At 35.2% G+C, this 24,945-nt stretch overlaps 2 protein-coding genes and 1 long non-coding RNA gene across 3 annotated transcripts; 2 read left to right on the top strand and 1 right to left on the bottom strand.

Annotated features, from left to right (window-relative positions):
- Positions 1–4,818: 4,818 nt before the first annotated feature.
- Positions 4,819–8,190, top strand: LOC131606305 (uncharacterized). Its single transcript, XR_009284803.1, has 3 exons — positions 4,819–5,211; positions 5,362–7,560; positions 7,663–8,190. It is a non-coding gene; the product is annotated as an uncharacterized LOC131606305 (long non-coding RNA).
- Positions 8,191–19,785: 11,595 nt separating this feature from the next.
- Positions 19,786–20,484, bottom strand: LOC131604247 (uncharacterized). Its single transcript, XM_058876703.1, has 2 exons — positions 20,005–20,484; positions 19,786–19,887 (listed from the first exon to the last, which is right to left on the bottom strand). Exons 1-2 carry the CDS (start codon positions 20,482–20,484, stop codon positions 19,786–19,788), a joined length of 582 nt encoding a protein of 193 aa, XP_058732686.1.
- Positions 20,485–20,630: 146 nt separating this feature from the next.
- Positions 20,631–22,475, top strand: LOC131604246 (uncharacterized). The gene is made up of 4 exons (XM_058876702.1): positions 20,631–20,660; positions 20,973–21,446; positions 21,557–22,246; positions 22,374–22,475. The coding sequence occupies exons 1-4, from the start codon at positions 20,631–20,633 to the stop codon at positions 22,473–22,475; spliced, it is 1,296 nt and encodes a 431-aa protein (XP_058732685.1).
- Positions 22,476–24,945: the final 2,470 nt, after the last annotated feature.

The raw sequence follows: 24,945 nt of genomic DNA, 5'->3' as shown, positions 1-24,945 counted from the left end.
CCTCTCACCTTTCTCTATCTCTTTGCATTCCTCATCAAGTTCTTCTCTCTCTCTCTTCCATATCAAACCCTATTTTTTTCGCAAACCCATCATGAACTCTTCATCAAGCCCAGGAAATAATGAAAATGTTCAAAACAACAAAAGAAAAGCTGTTGAAACATCACCTTCCAAACCCAAAAAGATCAAAATCACCTATGATCCTCTCAAGGTGAATCCTTTCGAAGCAATGTTGTCTGGAAATTATTCTAGACGAGTGTTTCATCCTCCTGGTGAAAGCCTTCCATCATCTCCATCTTCTTCCTCATCTTTCGACCTTCAAGACTCAGCCTCCTCCTCATCTAACCTTTCCTCTCCCTTAATCTCTTCTGAAGAAGTCTCTTCATCTTCACCTGCTGGGAATGTTGTCTCTGGTAAAGATGGTGGAAGATCTGCATCAGAACCAAGTCTCCCTGACTCCTCGCCTGAAAGCCCGAGAAGCAGTCAATGAAGCGTTTCACTCCTTCATGGCATGCTGGCACAGACGTTGTCTTAGCTAGGGTCTTAGGATTTGGTCTTTGTAGTTTCCTTTTCTTGTTGCATCTGTCTTCCTGCATTCCTGTCTTGTAAACCTTTTTGATTATCAATGAAAAAGTTTCTTTGTGTTTTACATTCCAGTAAATATTTTATTTGTCGATTTATGCATCTGAATTTTTTTTTTTTAATATTCTTTTTGATGTTATGACAAAAAGGGGGAGAAGATAAATGATAAATGATTTGATTAATCTATCAGTTGCTGGGTAAAAGGCTCCCACACATTCACTAACAAGAACTGCAAGTTCTACATGGTTTAAGTGTTTTGCAGGTATACAGAAGTGAAGTGAATCTTCAGAAGCAAACACTAGAAGCAAAACCATAAGAAGCGTTATTCTGTAAAAGGAATAAGCTCTTGGAAACTGAAGCAAGCTGAGTGCTGTCAAGCTTCAGAGATCAGAAGCAAGAAAGAAGAATGAATCAGAAGCACTGATAATAGAATTTGAATATCATTGTCTATCCTGTTCTGACAAAATTCTATTTGCTCTGATACATATAATGTTATGGCTCTGATACATTATTTGCTCTGATACATTATTTCAGCCTATATGGCTCTGATACATATAATGTGTTCAAACATACATTTTATGTTCTAACTCGTTCATGCTGACTTTTGTCGTTTAGTTTTTGTTCTGTAACATTTCAGGATGTAGAGATGCTCTGATGATGCTCTGGTACATTCAACAATGTTCTGATACAAATCTAGCATGAAGTGATGTTGGTAGACATTCAAAGTTCTGAAGCTATCCGAGGGAAGCAGAAATCAGAAGATGTGAATGTTCTAAAAGATCCAGAAAATTCAAGTTCTGAAGCTGTCCTGAATGGAAGCAGAAGTCAGAAGCTGTGAATGTTCTGAAGATCAAAGAAATTCAAGTTCTGAAGCTGTCCACGATGGAAGCAGGAATCAGAAGCTGTGAGTGTTCTAAGGATCTAAAGAAATTCAAGTTCTGAAGCTGTCCAATGGAAGCAGAAGTCAGAAGCTATGAATTCTCTGAAGGCAGAAGCTTATATGATCGTCTCTACCGAAATAATCAGGGAAATCTTTTATCAAAGTTCTTCGAGTATTTATTTCAGGGGGAGATTATTTATCTCAGGGGGAGATTGTTAATCTCAGGGGGAGACATATTCATATGCTTATGCTATAGCTGTGTAATTTGTCTTTTGCCGTCTACTCTTTCTGATCGCAAATTCATATCATTTATATATGTTTTTGTCATCATCAAAAAGGGGGAGATTGTTAGAACAAGATTTGTTCTTATCAATTATCTTAGTTTTGATGATAACAATAATATGAATTTTGCTTAAGATAATATGGTACTCTAATCCAATGCAATTTCCCTTTCAGGAAATATATATAAAGAGTACGCATAATTCAGCGCTCAGAAGTTGTATCTCAAATGGTTCAGCATGCAACATCAGAACATGGTCTGGCAAGACATCAGAAGATGGTCGAAGCAGAATCAGAACATGGGTCTATGGAAGCATCAGAAGAACATGAGATCAGAAGCACTGAAGATCAGAAGATGGTATCACGCTCAGAAGCACTTCAAGGTCAGAAGATCAGAAGATGCTTTGCACCAAGCTGTTTTGACTCTGATGATATTCAAACGTCGTATTCACAAACATCAGATCAGAAGGAAGTACAGGTGGCAGACTACGCTGACTGACAAAAGGAACGTTAAAAGCTACTAAAGGCTACGTCAGTAGACACAGCGTGAACAAGGCTCGAGGTAGTTGACAAAAGCGTATAACATTAAGTGCAATGCTGTACGGAACACGCAAAGCATTAAATGCATTCAACGGTCATCTTCTCAACGCCTATAAATATGAAGTTCTGATGAGAAGCAAGGTTACCAATTCTTAACAACTCTGAACGAAAAGAAACTTGCTGAAACGCTACTCAATCAAAACTCAGAATCTTCATCTTCATCAAAGCTCACTACATTGCTGTTGTAATATTTTAGTGAGATTAAGCTTAAACGTTAAGAGAAATATCACAGTTGTGATTATCGCTTTTAAGAAGCATTTGTAAACTCTTGAATAGATTACATTAAGTTGTAAGGAACTAGAGTGATCAGTGTGATCAGTATACTCTAGGAAGTCTTAGCAGTTGGCTGAGCAGTTTGTAACTAGAGTGATCGTGTTGATCAGAATACTCTAGGGAAGTCTTAGGAGTGAACTAAGCCTAGAGTGATCGTGTTGATCAGTAGACTCTAGAAAAGTCTTAGAGGGTATCTAAGCAGTTGTTCCTGGAGTGATCAGTGTGTGATCAGAAGACTCTGGAAGACTTAGTTGCGGACTAAGTGGAAAACCATTGTAATCCGTGCGATTAGTGGATTAAATCCTCAGTTGAGGTAAATCATCTCTGCGGGGGTGGACTGGAGTAGCTTCGTTAACAGCGAACCAGGATAAAAATAATTGTGCAATTTATTTTTATCGTCCTAGTTTTAAAGTCACACTTATTCAATCCCCCCCTTTCTAAGTGTTTTTCTATCCTTCAAATAAGACAGATGTCCGGGCGCACTAGGCCAACACTGAATAAGGTATAAGCAGCCAAAATATCAGATTAGTCATCTTCTTCTTTGTCATCATAGTTGGAGACGATGCATTGGAGGTTGTATACGCATGCAAACTCTTCAAATAAAACTAGAAGGTTTATGGGTATTGTATTTACTAGAAGGTTTATGGGTATTGTATTTACGAGAAGGTTTGAAGAAAATCAAATTAATAGTCTGGTTCAAATAAAACGTATGTATTTAGAAGGGATGTACAAGCTATTTGTATGTAAGTTTATGAGTTCATATCTCTAGTTTCTTAACTTAATTTTCATGTTATATTTTCAAAACTAATGCAAATTTCTTATCAATATGATGATATAGTCTAGATCTGTAGAATAAAATAGGTAAATAGTTTGTACAAAATAATTATACTTCAAAAATGGAAGGGAATTCACTGTACACAACCGATGTGAAAAGTGGTCTAGTAACCCATAACATTCACAAGCAAGAAGGAAAGTGAAGGAATTCACCTCAGTTTATAGTCCACCTAATGTAAAAAGTGAGAGATTTCACCTCTGTTCAAAGTCCACATCATGTAAAAAGTAAGGGATTTCCCTTTGATTAACCTCTCAATTGAGAGAAAAAGTGGCGCATTTTCATTTTTATTCTCGCCTAATGGACCAAGAGGAAAAGTAGTGAAATTTCCATAGCACACTATTGGACCACAACCAAATTATAAGGATTCCCAATTTGTTGCAGTCACATCTTGTACCATTATGTGCATATATCCCACTTTTATTGATTTTATGTATTGTAATTATAGTTGTATTTCTTTGCATCAATTATTTGCTTTGATAGATGTCTCCTTGTTGTATAGAATGTATTTCACGAAGAAGATCAGAAAACCGAAAGTGGTTACCTCTTGTGAATCTTTCACGAGGATCCTCCCATGGGTCGAAAGCGGAATCGAAGCAGATCATACTTTGAGCGATGTGAGGTGATAGAGTTCTGTTTATCCAAGATAGCACCATATTGTTGGCTCGTTCCCAGAGTTTGTAATTGTCATCGGTTGTTGAAGGATTCTTGATTCTTCCATTGATGAAAGAAAGACTATTCTTGGATGTTAGTGCACGGCGCATAGACTTGCTCCAGCTATGATATTTGTTATCATCAAGAGGAGGAGAAACGGTCGTAGTGCCCGGATTCTCGCCAGGATGTAGGTAGCATGGATCTCGCAGATTGAGTGTGGGATCTGTAACTTTTGTTTTGGGTGATTTATGAACTTCAGATTGATCGGATTCAGAATCGGAAGCCATGGTAATGAGAAGAAAGGGGGAGAAAGAAAGAAGGGCAATTGATGCAAGGAAGAAGATGAATCAGAGTTTGTGTGTGGAAGGTGATGAAAGGATGTTTTTCTACTAATACCATATTACAATATGAAGATGCATATTAAAGAAGATGAAGATGCATATTAAAGAAGATGAAGATGAAACCTTGAAGGGAAAATTTGAATACAGAATTTTCCCTCGTTTTCTCAAACCAACAGCAGTGTAATGTACAATATATATAAGGTATAAATTGGGCCTAGGCTAACTAACTGAGTGCTAAGCCCAAATAATGAAAGATCTAAAAGCCCAAGTAACTTAAGTTTCTAATAATAGACACATACTTTTACTCTATATAAGTAAAGACATTTCTATCAAATAAAATAACTTTTGAATTATAGTATTACTATTTTATATGGTATCAACTGCTTGTTAGCATAACAACACCTATTCAAACCTTTCAATATGTCTAGCCACATTTTTTTTCATTAATAAAACCACCAATGTCATTGTTCCACACACCCAGTCCTCCATCCAACTAACATGCCCGAATTTTCCAGCATGAAAGGTGCAATTCAAGGTGTGACTAACAAGATACAACAAAGGCTCCAAATATGTCACATAATAACTACACGACATCAAGGAACTTTCATATGAACCTGATGTCATAAATTCACCATTAGATGATATTGATTTAGTTATCCACACACTTAACGACCTTGATCCATAGTACAAAAAAATACCGGCTTCTCTTTGTACATCTTATTCACCTTCATCAAATAAAGAAGACGATAACACTCTTCCAATTGCTCATATAGGTAAACTTGTTTTACCCACAAAAATTCAAAACTTATACTTACCCCAAGTGCTTCATGTTCAAAATATCTCAAAAAATTTGTTATTTGTATCATTATTGTGTCAAACTAACCCTATTTCCGTTGAATTTTTCTGATTATTTTTTGGTGAAGGATTTGAAGACAATGGAGCCTCTTCTCAAAGGACTGGGTGTTGGTGATTTTAGTATCATCAATGTATTTTAGTAGTAATGTGATTTACTAGAGGCCGATGCAATTGTGCGTTAAGCTTGAAGCAAGTCAGGATAGTGCGGAGTGCATGCTCGTCGAGCCAAAGTGTAATTGAATACGAATAATTGAAACGGGGTTCCAAGGGGCGGAGCCCCTGGCGGGGTACGAGGCAGCGCCCCGTCGGGGTCCTAGGGGCAGATCCCTTGGCTGGGGTCCCACTGAACAGTTGTGTCTTTTCGGTTTCTGTTATTGTTCTCCTACATAAGGAGTCATTTGGCCTCGATTTTGGACACACGAAAAACTATACTTTCTCTCTACATTCCTGATCAGTTCTCTTTTTCCAGAAACAGATTGTTCTTCGAGAATTATCCCCACAAAGATTTCGTGAACCCATGCAAGAATAGGGTCGAAATACTTTGTTCGGAAAGTGTACGAACACGATTCTTAGAAGTTATCCAGGATTATCATACCCGAAATTCTAACACTGCGTAGCCACAAACTCTGCCATCTACCTCACTCCATCAACTATCCAATGACCTTATTCATCAACTTCTCATCCCATCCACCATAGCACCATATTCTTGGCCATCCTAGTGAAAGAATAATGAGACATCTTATTTCCCTTCATCAAATCAAGTTGACCAATTCATCACCATGTATTTTCTCCGGCCTGAATTATAAGAAAATATTCTCTTTTTAGGTTTATTGACTAATGAATGTATCTTGTTTGCATAAAGACCAAATACATTTATTATTCAATAAACTTAAAAAGAGAATATTTGCTTATAATAATGGACAGAGGGAATACCTCTTGTTAAAGTTCCAAAAGCCATATGCTTTCTTTTACTTCTTCTTGTATTATAAGCAATAGGCCATAAAACTTATTTACAGTGATGTATGGGGCTCTGCTCCTATTAGATCCTTAGATGACTACTTATATTATTTAATATTTATAGATCAATTTCTCTAAATATATTTGGCTATATCCAATAAAAAGATAAGTCTGATGCCTCTGATATTTTTCCACAACTCAAAGCCATATATTGTTGAAAAGTTTTTCAATTTACCAATCATTACACTTTATTTAGGAAATGGAGGTGAATATATTAAACTTAAACAATTTTTCTAAATAAATGGCATATCTAGCCATCTAGGATATCAAACCCATAATTTCTCCCAACTGAGGTAAGAAATATTTTTCTTAGTAGTAATTGCATATGAAGTTAGATATTATCATATAATCTAGGATATCAAACCCACAACATTGATGTATAAGTGAGAGTAAATCACTCTTTTGGAATTTTTAATGTTTTTGGAATTGTTGTCATTCATTTGGCTCCAATTTTTTTCTTGGAATGAATCATGTTCCTTGTATTGGATTGTATTATTCTGAGATCTAAATTATTGTTCTTTATTTTTCTAGTAGTTTTATCCTAATAATCATGGCTAGTTTGTGAAAACTTGACTTTTCAAGGAGTAATTGGTATACTTGTTACTGATTAATTAAAAGAAAAGTAGTTGTCACTAAGTTAAAATCATCTCATTCAAACCGAAGGGTTGGATGGTCCTAAACTCGCTCAAGGGTCAAAATTATATCCATAAAAAATCAAAATATCCTTAAAAAATAAAATATATAACAATGAAAACAATTCACACCCATACATATTACATCTTCGATATTAGCTTTGATCATATAATTGTTTAAGCAAAAAAATTATCATATGAAACTTTTAATTTAAAATAAATGCTAACATCAAAGGAACTTTTGATGCATTTTCTTTCCAATCAATTCTTTTCAATATTCATCATGAGTATTACTATTTCTATTGGGGGACTTTTTTTTTTCTTTTTTTAAATAATTCCATTTTTGTTATAAAGATAATATAATTTTTAAAAAGATAATATAAAGTTATATTTTCTATTATGACATTTATAAATAATTCCATTTTTGTACATGGCTTCTTGCAATTTCTAAGGGGTAAAAATTATATATTTAAATTTAACAAAGTAAGAAATGAAACTTAAAAATGATCAAACATATTTCTATTTTCTTCATGCAAAATTAGAAAAATATGACTCAAATTCCCAAAATTGTTTATGGTTTGATAATCTTTCTCTCTCTATTTGTTGAAATCTATGGAGGTAAGTTTTTTTTTAAGCCATTTCAAATAATCTTATTTATCTACGGACACAATTTCGTCACCGTTTAGTAACTTTTCGTATGTTATTTTTTTTACATATCAGGTTATTTTCTTTGCAAACATTGGTGGCATTGTCCAAAAAATTTGTGTTTCCGTCCTCAACGTAGGAAATGTGTTGATTTCTATTGTGAATGTGGGTAAAGCATAAGAATCAAGTAGATAAAAATTTTGCATGAGTTTGTTGATATGTTAATATATATGAATAAATATTAGTGTACCCTCAAGGAATAATTTGTTAGAACAAAAATCTATATAGAAGATTAAAGAAATAAAAATAAAAGACAATAAATATGATCGATTTTTGTCGAAATGACTCGGCATATAGTATTTATCTCTACGACTATAAAAGAGTTATAATTCCTTTTTATTTTTGTAATACGATTCATTTTTAAAAAAATACTCCTCAACTTGTACCGCGCGGATGGCTTCTCACCTTCTCACAACAAACAATTGCTTTTCAGACATGTATGAGTCAAATGCAATGGTCCATTAATTCTTTAAGTATATATATCTTGACCATTAATTCTTTTTAATCTAATGGTTAAAAAAAATAAGGAATTAAATGTGGAGAGAGAAAACTATTACTTATTATTTTTAACCATTAGATTGAGAAGAATCAATGGTTCAGATTTAGAATAAGAGATAATAACTTATTCCTGGAGTAAATATATCCCTCCTATATATATATATATATATATATATATATATATATATATATATATATATATATATATATATATATATATATATATATATATATATATATATATATATATATTGTAGTCACAAGTAGATGTCTTATAGATGTTTAAACTGCTATGTTTTTATACTCATCTAATATCTTGCTTTGTAGTCACAAGTAGATGTCTTATTGATGTTGAAATTGCTATGTTTTTACTTTATGAGTCATACTCTAAAATATCCACCTTGGTGAATATAAAACTTCTAAGAAGACTTTCTTAATGACGATCACATTCTGACAACTAGAGAGGTGCACTTGCTAATTAACATTGAGACTGTAACAAGTCTAAGGAATGCTTGAACTTGTCGTTGATGATTGTTTTGATTAAGATATCTAGAGCATTCTATGAAATATGGACATTTTGGAGTAATATATATCCAAATGTAAGTAACTTCTATCATATGAAATCTAACACATCAATAAACACTAATTTTCAAATAAATGACACTCTGACTATTACAACGCAACTCAACTCCTCCTTGTTCAACACTCACTGATCATGTAAGCCATAAGTCTTCTTTGGCAAATTCACCTACTTCCATGTACTCGTATTTAGTTATCGACATAAGCAACATGGATTCAACTAATTTCCAACAAATATGCCATCTTACTAAAGTAAAGACATATCTTATTATAGACCTTATATCATTTCCTACGACTGAAGGATCACTATGTTCACTTCTAAGCATGATATTGGGACCCCTTGTACCCTTCATGTACTTGAAAGTCCACTTGACTACTTCGTAATGATGTTTTTTTAGTCATAAACATACAAACTAGACTTATAGCTTGTTTAATGATATCATACATTAAACAACCAATATTAGAATCAAAAACGTTTATCATATACCCATCCCTTGCATATATCTTTGGACACTCCTTCAAAGAGAGTGTAAATAGATTTGATTAATAAAAAATATCCCTTTTGTAATTTTACTTAATAAAAAATGTTATATTTGGTCAAACTTTCTATCAGCCAGAGCATTTAGATATGATTAATAAAAAAATATCTTTTTTTTTATAATTTTACTTAATGAAAGTTTTATTCTATGTTTTCTTATATGTCAGCTTAAGGTTACAACTAATTCAGGAGTTTCATTCTATGTTTCATACACACTAATCTATCAGCTTTTATCATATACTAAATCTGAATAAAACCAAAACAAAAATAAAGGAAATGCTTCATAAATGAAAAGTATAACTTACATTAAATTATCTTGGAGAGGTCTAAGTCTTTATCATATTCATTGATTCTTGACGCAGTTTGTACATTAATAATCCAAAACACCAAAACCTAAAACAACCCAATGTAATGCTTCTCAACAAACAATTTGATTTCCTGGGACGGTTTACCGCGAGACTAGATGTTTTGTCATTCATGATCTTCACCAAATCCCTGGTCACTATCAGAAGCAAGGTGAATGCTTGCGTGGATGGAAGATGGATAAGCTTAATGATAATAGAAGAACCTTTCTTGAGGCAGGAACTCGAAGAGCAGTCCCAAGGGGAGGGAAGTTCCGAGAGTGATTTCGAGGAGCGCTCTTTTTCATCGGAACAAAGTAGACGGGAGGCGGAGAGATACACTCTAGGGAGGTCAACACGTAGCTCGAAACCCCATGCAAGGTTTGATGGTGGACGTGACGGGGAAGATGAAGTGCCCAGGAATGTCAGCGGTAAAGACAACTCGCTTTTTGCAAACGTTGTTCAAAAGTTGGATGAAGGTGCAGGCATTAATTGCAGTTGCACTTTTTTGGATAAATCTGCACAGAGACAAGAGGCCCACAGTCAATCAGATAGCATTTCTACCAATTCTTTTGGAGTAGTAGCCTGCCACCTAGAGTGCGCTACTTCGTTGAAAAGAAATGACGACGTGGCAAAAGTGGTGGGACCAGGTGGTATCTTTATTAATTCCCACCAGAACATTAAAAAAGTTTCCGTTGATGGACCCATTCTCAGTGGGCCTAATCTTTTCTCTGGGCCGGAAGGAGCACAGGGTTCTTTACCATCTATTGAGACGGCCCAAAACTCCACTTGTTCTGAAAAAATAGGGAGTATTGGTTCCACAGGTAGCAAAGCAATTATTAGTAGCAGCAGAGGAACTTTCGATGAAGAGTGCAATAGGATCAAAAATTCAAAGAGGGTTTGACGGAAGATGAGGGAAGTGCTACATCTGGGCTCAAGGGTGGAGGATTTCGTGCATCCGGTGGGCAACCGCTTTCTTCTATACCATGAACCGCCACCCCCAAACCCAAGTTTGATTTCTAGTGGGCTTCACCGTGGTTTTCTGTCTGGTGGTGTTTCTGTTTCCTGCGATTCCTTAGATAGTACGGACGTTAGGAGTTGCAACTCGAGATTGATTAAAGGTGAGTTGGGGAATATGTCGAGAGGGTTATGGAGATCCATGAACAACTTGGGTATTGTTAATACTTCTAAGGAATTCGATCCGGTGGCTTAATAAAGAGGGGGCAGAAGAGGGGGCAGAAAACAGGTACTCATGATAGTTATGTCCTATAACATTAGAGGCGGTGGAAGTAGGGCCAAGAGGAAAAGGGTAGGGTTTTTGATTCAAAAAGATGACGTAGACGTGAGCTTTATTCAGGAGACAAAACTAAGCGGCATGAACCAGAGCACGGTAAAGGAGCTGTGGGGAAGTAGTGAGGTAGAGTGGTCTTGCTTAGACGCTAGTGGCACGTCGGGAGGTATTCTTATTATTTGGAAAAAGGACTTTTTCGACCTGCGCTTCAGCTTTAGGGGCGAAGGATTTCTGGGTTTGTGTGTGGAGAAGAATGGAAAGAGGATCTACCTGATCAATATTTACGCTTCCTGTGATAACACGGTTAGAAGAAGGTCTTGGCAGAAAATTATTAAATTCAAAAATTCTAATATTCCGGGTTCTTGGTGTTTAGGAGGGGATTTCAATTCCATTACTCATCTTGAGGAAAGGATAGGAGTATCCAGTAGAAGTTACCGTAACGAGATTAACAGTTTCAAGGGTTTTATTGTTGACATGGAGTTGGTGGACGTTCCAACCATTGGAGGCAAATTCACATGGTTCAATAGCAACGGCAAGGCAATGAGTAGAATTGACAGATTCTTGCTGTCTCCCTGTTTCATAGATGACTGGAAAGTGGCAGGCCAAACCATAGGGAGCAGGGACTTATCCGATCATGCTCCGATTTGGATAAAAGACAACAAGAAGGATTGGGGCCCAAAGACTTTCAAATTTAATAATTCTTGGCTGAATCACACAGATTTCCTAGAGTTTGTGGAAAAGGAATGGAGGAAAATCACGGTGAAGGGAAGAGGCGATTTTTGCTTGGTGGAAAAGTTAAAAGTGCTGAAAGGAAGGCTGACTTGGTGGAATAGAGTCGTGTTCGGGTGGATCGATCTCTCCATAGATAAAGCTAGCAAGGAGATCCAATTTTTCAATAATGAGTTTGTTCATTTTGCAGGTAACGCGCCGGAGAAAGTGGTTATTGAAAGGGCAAAAGCGGTGGAGGATTTTTGGGTGAGCCTTAACAAGAAAGAAGGACTCATTCGCTTAAAATCTAGGCAGACTTGGCTTGCCGAAGGAGACCGCAATTCTCGGTTCTTTCACAACTCATTCCGAAGTAGGAAAGGATGCAAGGCGCTGTACTCTTTAGCTACTAACAGGGGCAGTTTGGAGGATGTTTCTGAGGTGAAGGATTTCAGTTTTGATCATTTTAGTGGATTCTTTGAAGAGGAGGTGAGCACGAGACCAATTCTTGAAAATGCTGGCTGGCCGGTTCTGTCTGTTCCGGACAGAATGATGTTGGAAAGCCCTTTCACGGAAGTTGAAGTTAAGGAAGCACTCTGGTCCTGTGATGGCAACAAAAGCCCGGGACTGGACGGGTACACAGTAGAATTCTTTAAGACCTTCTGGGAGCTCTTAAAAGATGATGTTATGAAGTTGTTTTTTGATTTTCATTCAAAAGCCAAGTTAGTGAAGTCCATCAAGTCCTCCTTGCTAGCCCTTATTCCGAAGGTTAAAAATCCGCAAAGCTTGAACGAGTTCCGTCCGATATGTTTAGTGGGGAGCCTCTATAAAATTATCGCAAAAGTATTGGCCGATAGGATAAAAAAAGTGATTGGTAGTTTGGTGTCTCCTAACCAAACCGCGTTTGTTTCGGGAAGGAATATGATGGACGAGGTGTTATTAGTAAATGAAATTATTGATTGGTCTAAAAGAAACAAAAAGAGTTGCTTCTTTCTTAAAGTTGACTTCGAAAAGGCGTACGACTCGGTTGCTTGGGAATATCTTAAGCATGTGCTCAATGCGATGGGTTTTGGTGAGCTTTGGAGGAGGTGGATGGATGAGTGTGTCTTTGAGAGCTATATGTCCATTTTGGTGAATGGTAGTCCAACGAAAGATTTCAAGGCGCATAAGGGATTGAGGAAAGCGGTGAACTTGGGAGAGTTCAAACCCTTCATAGTCGGGGAAGAGGTGAGGATGGATATCTTGCAATTCGCGGATGATACTATCATCCTAGGAGAGCCTTCAAGAGATAACTTATGGAGTTTGAAAGTTCTGCTTAGAGGTTTCAAAATTGTTTCGGGTTTGCGGATTAACTTCTCCAAAAGTAACGTATATGGAGTCAACGTGGGAGATTGGTTCATGAATGCTGCCACGAGTTTTCTTGGGTGTAGAAGAGGAGCGGTTCCCTTCTCTTTTTTAGGGATAGTGGTGGGGGCGAATCCTAAGAGTCGGAAGGTGTGGGTGAAGGTGATCAATAAAATAAAAGATCGGTTGTCAACATGGAAAGGCAGGAACATTTCTTATGGTGGCAGGGTGACCCTTATCAATGCGGTGTTAAATGCGATTCCGACTTTCACGTTTTCTTTTTTCAAGGCGCCTAAGAAGGTCTTAAGCGAATTAAGAAGTATTGTCAGTAAATTCCTCTGGTGTGGAGATGCTAACAGAAGATGTAATCACTGGGTCAATTGGGAAACTGTTTGTAAACCGAAAGAGAAAGGGGGTTTGGGAATTAGAGACGTGGGCGATATTAACAAGGCGCTTCTTCTTAAATGGAAGTGGCGAATTCTAACGGAAGACAACGCCATTTGGAGTAGATTCTTGGAGGTGAGATATAAAGATCCGAAGCTCAAAGTTCAGGTGCCGAATGGGGAAGCCAGCAATGTGAAAGACTCAGCATGGTGGAGAGACGTTTTATTAAACGAAGTTTATGAGGAATCCGAGGAAGGAAGTTTCTCGTGTCATGTCCAAAGTAATTTCATCAAAGGTAATCACGTCCTGTTCTGGTTTAGTACTTGGTGTGGAGATCTATCCTTTCGTCTGAAATTTCCGGATCTCTTTGACTTGTCGTCCAATAAAATGTGCACAGTTTCGGAAGCTTTTGAATTGGCTGATAGTTCGGGAGATTGGAATATTCAAAGGTTTATGGGGGCTGATGACTTAGGTTCGGTTTTTGAAGCTAGTATCATAGTTTGGGATCAATGGGAGCAGCTGGGTTCCTTACTGGCAGCTGATCCGCTGTCGCGCGCGGATCAAAAACGAGTATTTTGAAAATATAGTTTAACGGTAACGACAACTCGGATATCGTTCTCACAAGGATTCTTGTTTCGTTACTAACTAATATAAATGAAATTGGGGGTTTATGGTTTTAGAATCAATTTATAAAACAAAGTAAAATAAGTGATTATCAAAATAAGCTAAACGGCTAATCCTACTGATTCGGGTTCCGACTTATCATCGGTTATAATAACACCAATCCCTAAACGGCTTCGATCCTATTCGATTATGAGATTAATCAGACAAGCGCTTATCAAAATCATACGAGTTATGTTCCTGTTTACCGAATTAAGCAAACGGTTAAGAATATGACGAGTTAACGAATTAAGCAAACGATAACACGCAATTAAATTTAGGAACATGCATACAATCGAATTTAATCAATTCTATCCTATGAACAACAATCGAATTAAGCAAACAATTGTAATCAAATTAAGCAAATGATTTCATAGAAAAGAATTGAATAGAAATCGAATTTAAATTAGTATTAGAATAACCTCAAAGCAATGGAACCCATAAGCATCAGGATTTGCCTTCGGGAATTAGTTCTTCATTCTAATCATCAAACCAAAAGTGAAATTTGTGGCAAAAAAGGTCTCTCCTATTCTAGCGGCTGCCAACCCTTATAAAACAAAATAAGGTTTTCTTCTCTACTAACTCAAACTGGGTCAAAAACATAACCCAAGCCCATAAACTAATGATCCAAAACTAAATAAAACTAATGCTGCAGCTTCAAACGAAATTCTGGAAAATATGCGCTCCGAATCTGACTTTGACTCCAACACGAAAGTTGTAGCTCTTTTTCTTAGCTTTCCGGCGATTATTAGGACTCCTCAATCGGATTCCCGGAGCTCCACTTATGATCATTTTAGTGCAGACTGCTAATGCTGAAAATTAAGTGCGAAAATCAAATAAAGGCAAAAATAAACTAAATTATAAAAACACATTAAAATAGAAAAATAACCAAGGTAAAGTAAAGAAATGCCTAAGTAAAAATATAGGAGAATGTGCATAAATATGCACTGATCAGCAGCATTCCGTCCTGATTCTGCAACTGGCAGCAGTGGCCTAGGCGAAGAAAACAGAACTGACGAGCCAATGGAGTACAACAGTAGAGCCAAAGACTTTTTTAGTTGGAGATTGGAGAGCAGCGGTCTCTTCACGGTGGCAAGCATTGCAAAGGCCCTCTCGATGAAAAAGAATAACGCTTGGCAGCCCGCGACCATAGGTTTACTGACAGTTATGTGGAGTTTGCCTCTTCCTTCTAAGATTCATTTCTTCGTGTGGAGGCTTCTGATAGCAAGACTACCGGTAAAGGATTTAATGTTATCAAGGGGTATTGTCCTTAGTTCCTCCGATTCTTCGTGCGTGTTTTGTGGGAATCAACCGGAATCGTTGGCTCATTTGTTCTTTGATTGCAACGTTTCCAAGACGATGTGGAGTAGGATCCAATCGTGGGTGGGAATCGCTTCCCATATCACGTTGGAGGATTTCATGGATTTTGGAACATTACAATCTAAGATGAATTCGATAAACGATAGGAGAAGGATAAATACTATTTGGATAGCTACCACGTGGAGTCTTTGGTGCATGAGGAACACCATCATTTTTTAGCAAGGCCACTATAGTTTCGATGTCGTGTTTTTTAATGTTATGTTTTATTCTTGGAGTTGGTTAGCTAGCAAGAACATGTATTCTCCTTCATCTAGTTTCTTTGATTGGTTCATGGCTCCCCTAAATTGTTTCATATCGGTGTAATAGTGTTGTAAGGGTTGCACCCCTAGTGCGATTTCTTTAATCCAATTGCCTTTTGAAAAAATATGCAAGACAACATTAATGAAGAACAATAACAACAATAACAGTAAGGGAGAACAAGAACAACAAGAATAACAGTAATGAAGAACAGCAAGAACAATAGTAATGGAGAACAACAACAAGAATAACAAGAACAACAGTAATGGAGTACAACAACAACAACAATAAGAACAATAATAACTTACCGGTGAGAGAATGTTTTCGTTCGCTATGACTCATTGGAGAAGAAGTGTTCTTTCATTGGTTGGAGAATTAGTGTTCTTTCGTTAGGGCTCAAAAATTTATTAGGTAGACACTAAAGGAATTAAAAAGATAAAGAGTATTTATATCGGGTAATCTAAAAAATCGAGGTAACAAACCATCCCGTAAAATCTGCAAAAAATAAAGGCGCATTTTTGGTTGCCAAAATAATAATAAATAGGGAGTTTTTATCTCGGTTTTACAGAAAACTGAGGAAACATATCTGTCGTAAAATCTAAAAAAAAGACGCCTTTTTGGTTCTATATAAAACATTGAATAAAAGGAGCTGGGAATTGAAACTCAAATCCTAAGCATACATTTATGTCGATTTTATTTAAATCCGAGGTAACTGTCTTATAATTATTATTTAAATAAAATAAGGCGCTCCGGTCACATGTACCTGCGATTTGGTGAAAATTTCGTCATAAAAAGCATTATTTGTTGTAGTGACGCTTAGGGAGATATTTCTCTGACGCCCTAAAGCGCATATCCTTGACCAAAATCACCACATGCGACTTACTATACATGTATGATTGCTTCCAAGTATTATCGGTTACCTGCTGAGCCTCTCACCTCACATGAGCAGAACACATAAATCACCACTAAACACCATTACACAGGCATTATGGGCAAGCTCTTACCACCGTATCATGTTATAGACCTACTAAAGCCCCTGAGTCTCCCTACCCTCCTATAGAGAACACACACACCTGTACTTTTTAACCAGTACACAATATAAAAGTCAAATATTTGTTATTGATACTTAAAAAGTTAGAATTTTTTTTATAATTTATTAAAATAAAATAAAAAACACCAAACACTATTAAACAAATATTTGTGATAAAAAAATAAAAAAAATATGAAAATATATTATGCCATTTTTTAGTATAACATACTCTCACCGTCTCACAATAGGTGTTTTCTTTTCTATTTTTATTTGTCTCAAATTATTTGTCCCTTTAGAATATCGATGTGATATTTATTATTTATTTTTTTCAACTAATTTATCCTTATTTATTGTATTTAAATTCATGTAGCTACTCCACTATCTATTATTAATAAATTTATTTTAGTAAATGAGACTCATTTTATCAATAAAATTAATATAATTAATCATTATTTTAAAAAGTGTAAAAATCTCAAAGAAACGTATTATAGAAAGAGGGAGTGATTGACTACATTTTTCAAGAATGACAATTAATCTTATACTTTTGACCATACTTTTCTCTAAAACTAATTATAGATTTATTAAATATTATATATTATTAAAGAGACTTCAATATTTTGGTCAAAAAGAAATTTAATTTATTTTCAAAAATAAAATTAAATGAACTTTTTATTTATTTTCAAAATGAGAAAAGTATATTGCCAAACCTGGCATAACTTGTGTACAATATATATAACTACTCTACCATTCCACAAAGTCTATCTCACATCATCTTAGTGTCTCAAGCTTGAAAAAAACTACCAAACAAACATCATGAGATTTCAATCCCTTGCTCTCCTCCTCATTATTTTGCTGGCTTCAGCCACCATGAATCAAGCTATACCACTACCAGGCGGTTGGAGTCCCATAAAGAACATCAGTGATCCATCTGTGATTGAAATAGCCCATTTCGCAGTCGACGAGTACAACAAGCAAAAAGAAGCAACATTGGAGTTTCAGAAACTTATCAAAGGTGAATCACAGGTTGTTGTCGGGACCAATTACCGCCTCACTCTTTCAGCCAAAAACGGTTCATCTTCTAACAACTATGACGCCGTTGTGTGGTATCTAAAGCATTTAAGGAAACTCACTTCCTTTGAACGTGCTTGAATTATTGCATGTTGTGTTCGTATATCATCACTCTCATGTATGCCTTATTATCATATCAATAAAAGTTTATATTTCTTAAATCATAATGAATCGTGGATCTACCTCTATGATATCGTGGATCTACCTCATGTATTGCCATTTGATTTGAAACGGATTTACTTTTGTCTTTTAATTATTTATTTTGTGTTTTTATGCATTAGTAACAAGTATTTTTCCTTTATTATTTTTTTAAAATATTTATTGATGAAAAATATATGTGTCGTATTTTTTATAAATAAAAAAATTAATTATCTTACACTTTTTATGTATGAGTGACATATATTTGTCTTGTGTCTTTTTTACTAATAATAAATATTAGTTGTGTGGTTTTATTGTATTAGTGAAAACTATTTATTTTGTGCTAGTTCCGGTTTTTTAATATAAGTTATTTTGGACTTTTTACATATATTAAAAAAAATAATTATTATTGTATTAAATTGAAAAATTACGAAGGTTTTTATAAAATTGTTATTCATTATAAAAGTATGTGAAAGATAAATTTATATAATTAAAAAGAGAGAGAATAATAAATATTTAACGATATAATAAGAAAAATATCATTAATTATTCATTAAAATTGTAAAACGACTTATAATGTGAAACAATTTTTTATTTTAAAGCGATTATAATAAAAAATAAATGGAGGGAGTGTTTTTTTAAAATTTGTTGGTGAGAAATGTATTACCTTGGGTGTGTTTGTTTTAAGGATTAAAATTATAATTCTTGGAATATTATTTATGGAAATATTATTACTGAGAATTTTATTCTCATTTATGTGTTTGGTGAGTAATATGATTTTCTCGGAATGTTTATGAAATATATTTAATTTAATTTTTAAAATAAAAAATAAAAAAATTAAAATGTTTGTGAATGAGAAGTTATGGGTGGTTACTTCTTATTTCTATAGGAATGTAAGATTCCCACCCTATAACATGAAAGTAGAAATGGACCATATTATATGTAAAATAAATTCCTAGGAATAAAAAGTTCCTTAGGCATAATTTATCCAAACTTGAAACAAACATAGGAATGGAAAAATATTCCAACTTACATCACCTTTGGAGTTTTAATTCTATACAGTTGTAGAGGCTAATGCATCCGCAATATTACAGTTGTGGTGTTTAATTTAAAAATATACGATGGAGTACTTTGTAATTGAAAAGAAGAAAATTCCTACGAATTTAATTTGAAGATTTTGAGTTCCTATTAAAAAAAAGGAATCATCTTGTTAGATTTAACAAACTGTATTAATAATGTTTTGTTTGGCTTCCATTAGTCCTAATTGGTTAAGTAGAAAATAGTTTGCAGGATATAACATAGAACAAGATAGAACTTTAAGACCAAACTGTAAAGCATGGTTTTAAATTGCGGTTGCGGGTGCAGATGCGGTTGCGGATGCGGATGTTGCGATTGCGGTCATTGCGCTTGTTGCAATGCGCATTGCGGCCGTTGCGGCGTGAATTTTTTAAAGGAAGTGTTTAAAATATTATATTGAGAAACACTTAATTTTATGTTTTTTCATTATATAAAAAGTAAATTGAGTTTTAGAAATCTAATATATTGATTTTTGATGAAAATACTTAAAACAAATGATGAAAATTGTCCGATGGGGTTCCAAATACATCCGGAGGCGAGATTTTAAAATCACACCGCAATTGCGGTCCGATGCGGTTGCGGAGACAACCGCATCCGCAATATTGCGGGTGCAATTGCGGTTGCGGACCGCAATTTAAAACCATGCTGTAAAGTAATAAAACTGGTATATAAAAACAAATAGTAAAAACTAAATAGGAAAAAAACTGCAATCCGATTAAGTATTAGTAAAATAGAGCAAACCCTCAAACTACAAATATTAGAAACTTGGGTGCAAGATATACTAGTCATTGTTCAAAAAAAGTGAAACTACAAGCAATTGATAATTCAGCCTCATTTGAAAAATCATCAAATTAACTAACTAGGTTGCTTATGTCAAAGTTGATTCTTGTTTTGGCACATTCAAGAAGTGTTTGAGTGCACTAGTCAAGGTAAAGTTTGATGTCACACAAGCTCCAAGGAGGCTCAAAGCCTACGGCAAAATTCACAAGTCAAGAGAATCAGAGTGGTTAATATAACAGAAGAAAAGAAAAGGATAAAATTAGCAACCAAATAATGAGTGTTTACTCTAAAATAATAGCCATATTACCTCAACTTCAGTGATGCTTATCGCCTTCACTTCAAGATCATCAAAAGAAAGGTTCAGATCTTTCAGATACGAAAAGCAAAAATTAGCCGAAACTTTTTTTACTTTTAGATCATCTCCTATACCATATAATGCATCTCTTTTCACAAATTCCACAACACCTTCTTTTGAAATGTTGTGGGGCCATGGGTCAAGTGAAATCAAGGATTTAGCATTATAAATCGAATAACGCCTTGTTGATATAAATCCTTTTGTTTCATAATTAGAGTAAGGAGTCAGATTTCGACCAAAATAATATGTAGTGAGTGGTGGTAGTTCATTGGGAATATTGAGAGGATGGTTTGGACAACTAAAATGTTGTACTAAGCCAGGATTTAGCAACACTGAAGTCGGATCAAAGCTCTCCATACTCTTGTACAAATTACCAACACTTCCGGCGATAGCATTTACTCCCAAATGCTTAACTACGGACCCTAATGGCATGGTAAGGAAACTAAAAATAAAGTCAACAAAATCTCCATCGGCTTCTGCATAAATATATTTTTCTGAGACTTACTTTGCATTACTTTAACATCAATTTTCCTTGTGCTGTTGCTAGCAACAGGACTTACTCTAACTGCTGACGCAAAATGGTTAGGTTTTATGTCTTTGTTTTTGGCGTAACTTGCCTAGAATGTATTTGTAAGAGGCTCCCAACTACTTATAGTACTTTAATTTCACTGTAGTCCAAGAGTTCTCTAACTAACTCTTGCTGACTCACTACAAATGCCAATAAACGTGGCTCATGGCAAAGCACTAACAAATACATTCTAGAATACTTAGTAGATTCTACCCTTTTTTTCTCCCCTTTGGAACCTCATAATCATTGAGGTGTTTGGGCCTTCCACAATATCTCTTGGGCCTGAGACGAGGAATTCTTTCCTCATGTTCTGACTCCTCTTCTTGCTGCTGCGTGACATTACCAACCACAGCAACCAGAAACATCACCATTCCTTGATAACATGAGAAATCTCTACCAATCTGTCCAACACCTTGACTCGGACGTTGTTTGGAACAACCATCTGTGCAAACAAGTATTGCTGCGTCCCAAGAATCCATGCGAATCCCTTTGCACGAAGTTGTTTATGATTATTGATGACACTGAACTATCAAATAAGTATTTTGTTTGTTTTTCTTGTTACAAGTTCACTACTTTTCAAAATGTTGATTGTATTTGTACACGCGGAAGTTCCTCTATTAGTGAGGCCTGGAATTTGGATTCTGAGAATCAGAATAATGCCCAAGATGGTGTATTTGTTAGAAAAAATGGACCGATGTTTCTGATTTCTGATGATTTGAAGATCGTGCCAAGTTCAATGTTGAGTTCCCTAGAGATGTTGATCCAATCGGGCCATTCCGACTTGACTCAATTAGACGAAATCACACACAATATTGGCAAGCATGAGGTAATTAATGTTATTGCTTTGTTTTATGTTTGATGTGTATCTATGTCATAATTTATTTATTCTATCATTTTTCTAATTCTTTTCCATTTGTGTTTTAACTTTTTTTATAGATGTTAAACCTCCTCAAGTATACCTTAATCTCTCATGAGCCTCTAACGCATACAATTTTGGCAGGCAGTTCCATAAACAAAGACATTCCACCCAACCAAATTCCATCCGCTGTTATAGAAACTCCCTTGGCTAATGACAACACCCGGAAAATGGTTGTTAAAGTAATGCAAAGTAAATCTCAGAAAAATATAATCTATGCAGAAACCAAAGGAGATTTTGTTGACTTCATTTTTAGGTTTCTTACCATGCCATTAGGATCCATAGTAAAGCGTTTGGGAGTTAACTCTTTTGCCGGACCTGTTGGTAATTTGTACGAGAGTATGGAGAGCTTTGATCCGACTTCAGTGTTTCTCAATCCTGGCATAGTACAACAATCTAATTGTCCAAACCATCCTCTTAACATTCCCCATGTCCTACCACGTCCCACTACATATTATTATGACTATAAAATTGGAGGAGTGATTTCTAAGTCATCGGAATCTAGCTCAAGAATAACACCCTTGGTATCACGGGACTTCGACATGTTAAAAGGTGTTGTGGGATTTGTGAAGCAAGATGCATTATATGGTGTAGGAGACGATCTTAAAGTAAAAAAAGTTTCGGCTAATTTTTGCTTTTCGTATCTGAAAGAACTGAACCTTTCTCTTGATGATCTTGAAGTGAAGGCGATAAGCATCGGTGATGTTGAGGTAAATCGGCTATTATATTTAGAGTGAAAACTCATTATTCACTAATTTATTGCTAGTTTTTTTTTTATAGTTTTTCTTCTGTTATTTTAACCACTCTGATTCTCTTGACTTGTGAATTTTGCTGTAGGCTTTGAGCCTCCTTGGAGCTTGTGTGACATCAAACTTTACCTTAACGAGTGGACTCAAACACTTCTTGAATGTGCCAAAACAAGAATCCACTTTGACATAAGCAAACTAGTTGGTTAATTTGATGATTTTTCAAATGAGTCTGAATTATCAATTGGTTATAGTTTCACTTTTTTTGAGCAATATCTATTAGGTCTTGCACCCAAGTTTCTAACATTCCTAGTTTGAGGGTTTGCTCTATGTTAGCAATACTTAATTGGATTGCATTTTTTCTATTGGTTCTTATATATACAAGTTCTATTACTTTATAGTTGTTGTCAAAGTTCTTTCTTGTTCTATATTATATCCTGCAAACTATTTTCTACTTAACCAATTAGGACTAATGGAAGCCAAAAAAAACATTATGAATACAGTTTGTTAAATCTAACAAGTTGATTCTTTTTTTAATAGGAACTCAAAACCTTCAAATTAAATTCGTAGGAATTTTTTTTTTTAAAAGCAAGAAACAATTTTATTAATCCAAAGAACAAAATACAACAAAGACAAGGACTCCCCCATCAAAGAAAATTACACTCCTATTGCAATCTAGCTAAGGTAAAACAATGGGTTATTGCTAAACTCATAGAAATTACAATTGACACGCATAATTTTCCCGATAAAAGACCATCTCCAAACAAGGGCTTTACAACTCCACACTACATCTCTTGAATTCCAAGACGAGTTGTTAAAAACAATATCATTCCTCCTCAACCAAATGCTCCAAAGAATTGCTAGCCAAATAGTTCCCTCCTTCCCTTTTTTAACCTTCTTAGATCTACAAAAATTACTCCAAACCCAAAAACTCTCCTTCAAATCCTCAAAACAAATATGGCTCAAACCTATCCATTCGGCCATCTCCTTCCAAACAATAATGACGTTCCGACAACTCAAAAAAGAATGTTTCAAGGTTTCATTAACTTCCCTTAAAGTGCACAAACCGTACACAAAGAATCAACAATAATACCTCTCTTCAATAGATGATCTTTAGTTGGTATTTTATTGAGGAAACTACGCCAACCAAAAGCTTTTACCTTAATCGGGACCTCCACCTTCCATAAATCTTTAAAGACCGTATCAAAACGATTAACCAGACCGATAGGAATAGAACTACCATTCAAAATGAAATAGCAAGATGAGACCGAAAAAGACCATCTTTATCATGAATCCATGCAAGTTTATCCTGCTGGGCCGGACACAAATTAACCGACACAAGAGTCCTCGCCAAAGCCTCCAGCTCAAGATGGATGAGCACTGCTTGCCCCGCAGAGACTGCCGACTCAGCGACGGTTTTGTTATTGTCTTCGGCAGAATCTGCATTCAGCGACTCAGGCAGACTCGGCATAGTCAGCGACTCAGCACCACCAGCCTCTGCACCAGCTTGCCCACCAGTAGCCGCTGCTCCACCTTGAGAACCAGCACCACCCGGCCTCAACACAGTACCTCCACCGGCTGGACCAGCTTCCAGTACTCCATAGTATGTTTTTAAATTACAGACCACAACTGTAATATTACTGATGCATTAGCCTCTACAACTGTATAGAAACAAAATTCCAAGGTGAAGTTAGTTGGAATATTTTCCATTCCTATGTTTTTTTTAAGTTTCGATAAATTATGCCTAAGGAACTTTTTATTCTAAGGAATTTATTTCACATATAATATTGTCCATTTCTACTCTCATGTTATAGGGTGGGAATCTTACATTCCCATATGAATAAGAAGTAACCACCCATAACTTCTCATTCACAAACATTTTAATTTATTTATTTTTTATTTTAAAAATTAAATTTAATACATTTCATAAACATTCCCAGAAAATTATATTACTCACCAAACACATAAATAAGAATAAAATTCTCAGGAATAATATTCCCATAAATAATATTCAAAGAATTATAATTGTAATCCTTAAAACAAACACACCCTAGGTAATACATTTCTCACCAACAAATTTAAAAAAAACACTCCCTCCATTTATTTTTTATTATAATCGCTTTAAAATAAAAAATTGTTTCACAATATAAGTCGTTTTACAATTTTAATGAATAATTAATGATATTTTTTCTATTATATCGTTAAATATTTATTATTCTCTCTCTTTTTAATTATATAAATTTATCTTTCACATGCTTTTATAATGATATACAATTTTATAAAAACCTTCGTAATTTTTTAATTTAATACAATAATAAATTTTTTTTTAATATATGTAAAAAGTCCAAAATAACTTATATTAAAAAACCGGAACTAGCACAAAATAAATAGTTTTCACTAATACAATAGTGAAAACTAATACAATAAAATGATTCTCACGTTATTAAGATAAACTAAATTATTGCAAAACGAAGGCGATGGCGCGTCTTCTTGAGGGGGTTTTCCGGTAGCCGTCCGGCGAACCGCCGTGCTCGCGTTTCTGTGTTTTCGGTGGATCTCGAAGGCGCCTAGAAAGGTATCTTGTACTCTCTCATCTTCGGTTTAAATTCCTGGCTTTAGGGCTCAGGGACCTTGTTGAGAAGGTACTGTTCGATATCATTTTT

Source organism: Vicia villosa, linkage group LG5 (genome assembly GCF_029867415.1).
Source record: "Vicia villosa cultivar HV-30 ecotype Madison, WI linkage group LG5, Vvil1.0, whole genome shotgun sequence".
NCBI classification, from domain to species: domain Eukaryota; kingdom Viridiplantae; phylum Streptophyta; class Magnoliopsida; order Fabales; family Fabaceae; genus Vicia; species Vicia villosa.
The sequence above is the reverse complement of the archived record's forward strand: the minus strand, read 5'-3'. Positions and strand labels throughout refer to the sequence as shown.